General features: G+C 36.9%; 1 protein-coding gene across 1 annotated transcript; it reads left to right on the top strand.

Annotated features, from left to right (window-relative positions):
- Positions 1–244: 244 nt before the first annotated feature.
- LOC113728878 (protein FAR1-RELATED SEQUENCE 5-like) lies at positions 245–3462 on the top strand. Its single transcript, XM_072077497.1, has 5 exons — positions 245–806; positions 1110–2362; positions 2733–2804; positions 3194–3262; positions 3391–3462. Exons 1-5 carry the CDS (start codon positions 245–247, stop codon positions 3460–3462), a joined length of 2028 nt encoding a protein of 675 aa, XP_071933598.1.
- The last annotated feature ends 535 nt before the right edge of the window (positions 3463–3997 follow it).

Consider the following 3997-nt stretch of genomic DNA (forward strand, 5'->3'; position numbering starts at 1 on the left):
CAATCCGTATAAGTTAGTGTACATGGAGTTGTATTTGTACACAGATTGTCTTAGAGTAAAAGTAAGGTGATGTAAATCATTAATCATATTGATAGCGTAATAATAGAATTTGGTATACGAGTAATGTATGATTCATAACACATTATGAATGGTAATATATATTTATGTTGTCGTTTATGTACATACTATTCATGAAGTGTTGCAAATTAGGGTGTTTGATGCATAATTGGCAGGATCAGAAGTAATGGATTGCAACAAATTGACAGAAGATGGGACCCCTGAGTTAGGAATGGAGTTCAACAGCGAAGAGGATGCATACAAGTTTTACAACAAATATGCCTTTAAAATGGGTTTTAGTGTACGTAAAGACTATCCGAATAAAGACAAAGACGGCGTGACCGCGTTTAGGAGATATAGTTGCTACAAGGAAGGTGTGAAGCGCAAGTACGAAGGTGACGTGATGCCAAAGAGGACACGAGCACCGACGAAAATAGGGTGTGGAGCTAAAATGGTTATCATGTTGTTTAGAGGAACAATGAAGTACCGTGTGCATGACCTTGTCTTAGAGCATAACCATGAGTTGCACATTGCTCAATGTGCGCACATGATGCCATCACAAAGAAAAGTGAGTAAGGCTCAAGGATTCCAAGCTGAAATAAGCGAGGACGTTGGGCTTTCATTGAAACAGAGCCATGAACTTATGGAAAAGGAGGCAGGTGGGATGGAAAATGTGGGATATACTCGGGAAGACCTGAAACGATATCTTCGTACTCGACGGGAAAGGAGTTTGAAATATGGAGAAGCAGGTAGCATGCTGAATTATTTTCAAGAGCAAACACTCGAGAATCCATCATTTTTTTATGCCGTACAGCTGGACTGTGAAGAGCAGATAACGAATATCTTTTGGACTGATGCAGGAATGTTAATTGACTACAAATTTTTTGGAGACGTAGTCACATTCGACACAATCTATAAAACAAATAAAGAATACCGGCCACTTGGAGTGTTTGTGGGTTTTAACCAACATAGGTAAATTGTGATATTCGGTGCTGTCCTTATGTATGATGAGACTATAGATTCTTTCAAATGGGTGTTTGGTACATTTCTAGAAACAATGTGCGGAAAGCGTCCAAGTACCATACTAACCGACCAAGATCATGCCATGGCAGCCGCTCTTTCAGTTGTTATGCCTGAAACATTTCACGGTCTATGTACGTTTCACATAAGGCGTAATTTTATGAAATATCTTGGCAATCATTACAAGAAAAATAGTGATCTTCCATACATGTTTGGTGCATGTATGTATGGGTTTGAAGAAATGGAACAATTCAATAGGGTGTGGGAGGCGATGGTAAAGAAACACAATCTTGAAAATAATGAATGGCTCTCCGAGTTGTATAGAATTCGTGATAAATGGGCAAGGTGCATGATGAAAGAAAGATGGACCGCGGGAATGCGAAGTACCCAACTTAGCGAAAGCCTAAATACAGCAATTAAAAATCATTTGAAACTGGATCATGATCTTGTGCAATTCTTTAGACATTTCAATCGGGTGGTTGATGAAAAGAGACATAATGAACTGATCGCAGAATATGAAATGAGGCAAAAACTCCCCATGGTCAGGTTAAGGCAAACACCTATGCTTGTGCATGCATCAGAGACGTATTCACCAACCGTATTTGTTGCATTCAAAAATGAATATGGCGAGTCAACAGTTATGGTTATATTGAGACAACAAGATGCAGCGATGATTGTGGAGTTTGCAATCATGAGCTATGATGGAGGATCTGAAAAAATAGTGGTATTCAATCGGAATGATCTAAGTGTACGTTGTAGTTGCAAAAAATATGAGAATGAAGGCATTTTATGTGGGCACGCGTTGAAGGTGTTTGATACTGTCGGCATAAAAATAATTCCTCCTGAATACATTAAGAGGCGATGGACAAAAAGAGCTCGGGCTGGAGACTGTTTTGATCGGCGAAGACGGGAAGTTGTGGCTGATCCTAAAATAATGATTTCAACTCGTTATCGAGAGCTCGCTCCAGCCATGATTAAGGTCGCAACTCGAGCAGCAATGTCGGAGGACACCAGCAAAGTAGCAATCACTGTCATATCCGATTTGACAAAGAGAGTTGAGCTCCTCCTCTCAGAAAGCGAAGAGCAACCTTTGCAAAATCAAAAAAATCTGAATATGGAGGAACGGGATAAAATTGAAATTGTGAATGAAATGGGGGAGGCAGTAGTCGCAAGAGGCATTAAAAAACGAGACGGTGGGAAGAAAAGTAGAGTGATGCGAAGTTGGATCGATAAATTTGACAGAATAAAAAGAAAATCTAGATTATCAAGGACTACACAGACTACGGTATGGATCAATTTTGGTACTTGGAAAATATTTATGCTAAAACTAAGTTATTGTTATACTATTAACTAAAGTTTAGGTACCATTCATTATGAAATAATATTATTGCCATGTCAATACTGTAGGTCTCAGAATCGGAGCCGACATCGATTTCATTTGAGGAATAGATGTTTATGGGATGCCGTTCATCTACTGACTCTGTTTCGGTTAGTATAAAATGGACATGACTCTTGCTTTTATTTGGATGTTTCTAATAGCATAAGTAGTTACATTGATGTTACATTGTGTGATAATGTTGTTACGGCCGTCATCTCTCCTGATATATCTATTTTGTTTGTCTTATACAATGATTTGGCCCATACGAAACTCGTAGACGCATTCAATGAGTCAGACAGTGAATGGCCCTTCAAACGTTGTTGCTCTCGATATCGATGAAAGTGAAACGGTATGCATACATTTAGTAGTTAAAATAAAGACCTTCTTGTTCGTGTAGTAGAGCTACCTTTTTTTCTTTAATTATAATGGTGGGCACTCGAACGCTGTCAAATCATGCAAAATTATGTAGTTAACGTATGCTCGCTTTAATAACATATTCATTTTTATTATTCAAAGGTCCACCATTTGGCTAATCAGGGGCCTCCTGCAAGTGTCCCCAACAGAATGGATGCATCCCAAATTTTCTATTTTTTTCAAGCATAACTCCATCAGAGATGTCTTAATGGTCTGATATATCATTTTTGTTATAATATCTAGTCCAATTTAATTTTATAAGTGAGCAATATAGGCATTGGCAATGATTTGTTGACAGTCGATTACTTATACTATGTAATGTAGGAGGAGCGTGCGGCAATTTCAATACACTGTAATGTTGATACATATTATATATTTGCACCATCACCCCAGGTGACAAACTTTTATCGTTACAGCACATATTTATGTAATGTTGTTAATTGGAGACTTGGACATCGTATATCATTAATCGTATGTTTCATTAATAATATTTAGTGATTTGCCATCGTTACGCATTTCAGGAAAGATATAACACCCAGAGATTGCAACTACATGTTGACGTCACTTCCCCTGAAAATAAGGTTGATGAATGATGTGTAACTATACTTTTTGAATAAGACATTAAGTGGTTGTCCCAACCTTGGAATGCTGCATATATACGTTACAAGCAGTTAATAAGCTGTTACAACTTGTTGATGAGGTTGTACAGGCACCATTGATGTTTCACTCTTTTCAAATTTAGACAAGTGGATTACAATTGTAATCGCATCTAGTGTTAATAGTCATCAATAGTTTGTATTGGGTTGTATAAAATTGTTAGTAAATTATAAAGTTGATAGAAAATTGAAGTAACAATTTTACAATAGAATTGAACGTGTTTTTTATGATCGGATATTTTTCACTAAATCGACCATAACAGTTAAATGGCTGTCGTGATATGTATACCATTGTACTACATTCAATTGCATACCTTAATAACAAATTTATTGGCATAGATCGCATCGCCAAAGGTATGATGTATAAGATAACACAATCTAAAGTATAAATTGTCTTGATTTTGTTACGATGCTAAATTTGAATTATTGTTGGGATATTTTTATAAAAACATTATCATTTAGGTCATTAGTT

The sequence above is a fragment of the Coffea arabica genome, chromosome 2e (genome assembly GCF_036785885.1).
Source record: "Coffea arabica cultivar ET-39 chromosome 2e, Coffea Arabica ET-39 HiFi, whole genome shotgun sequence".
NCBI classification, from domain to species: domain Eukaryota; kingdom Viridiplantae; phylum Streptophyta; class Magnoliopsida; order Gentianales; family Rubiaceae; genus Coffea; species Coffea arabica.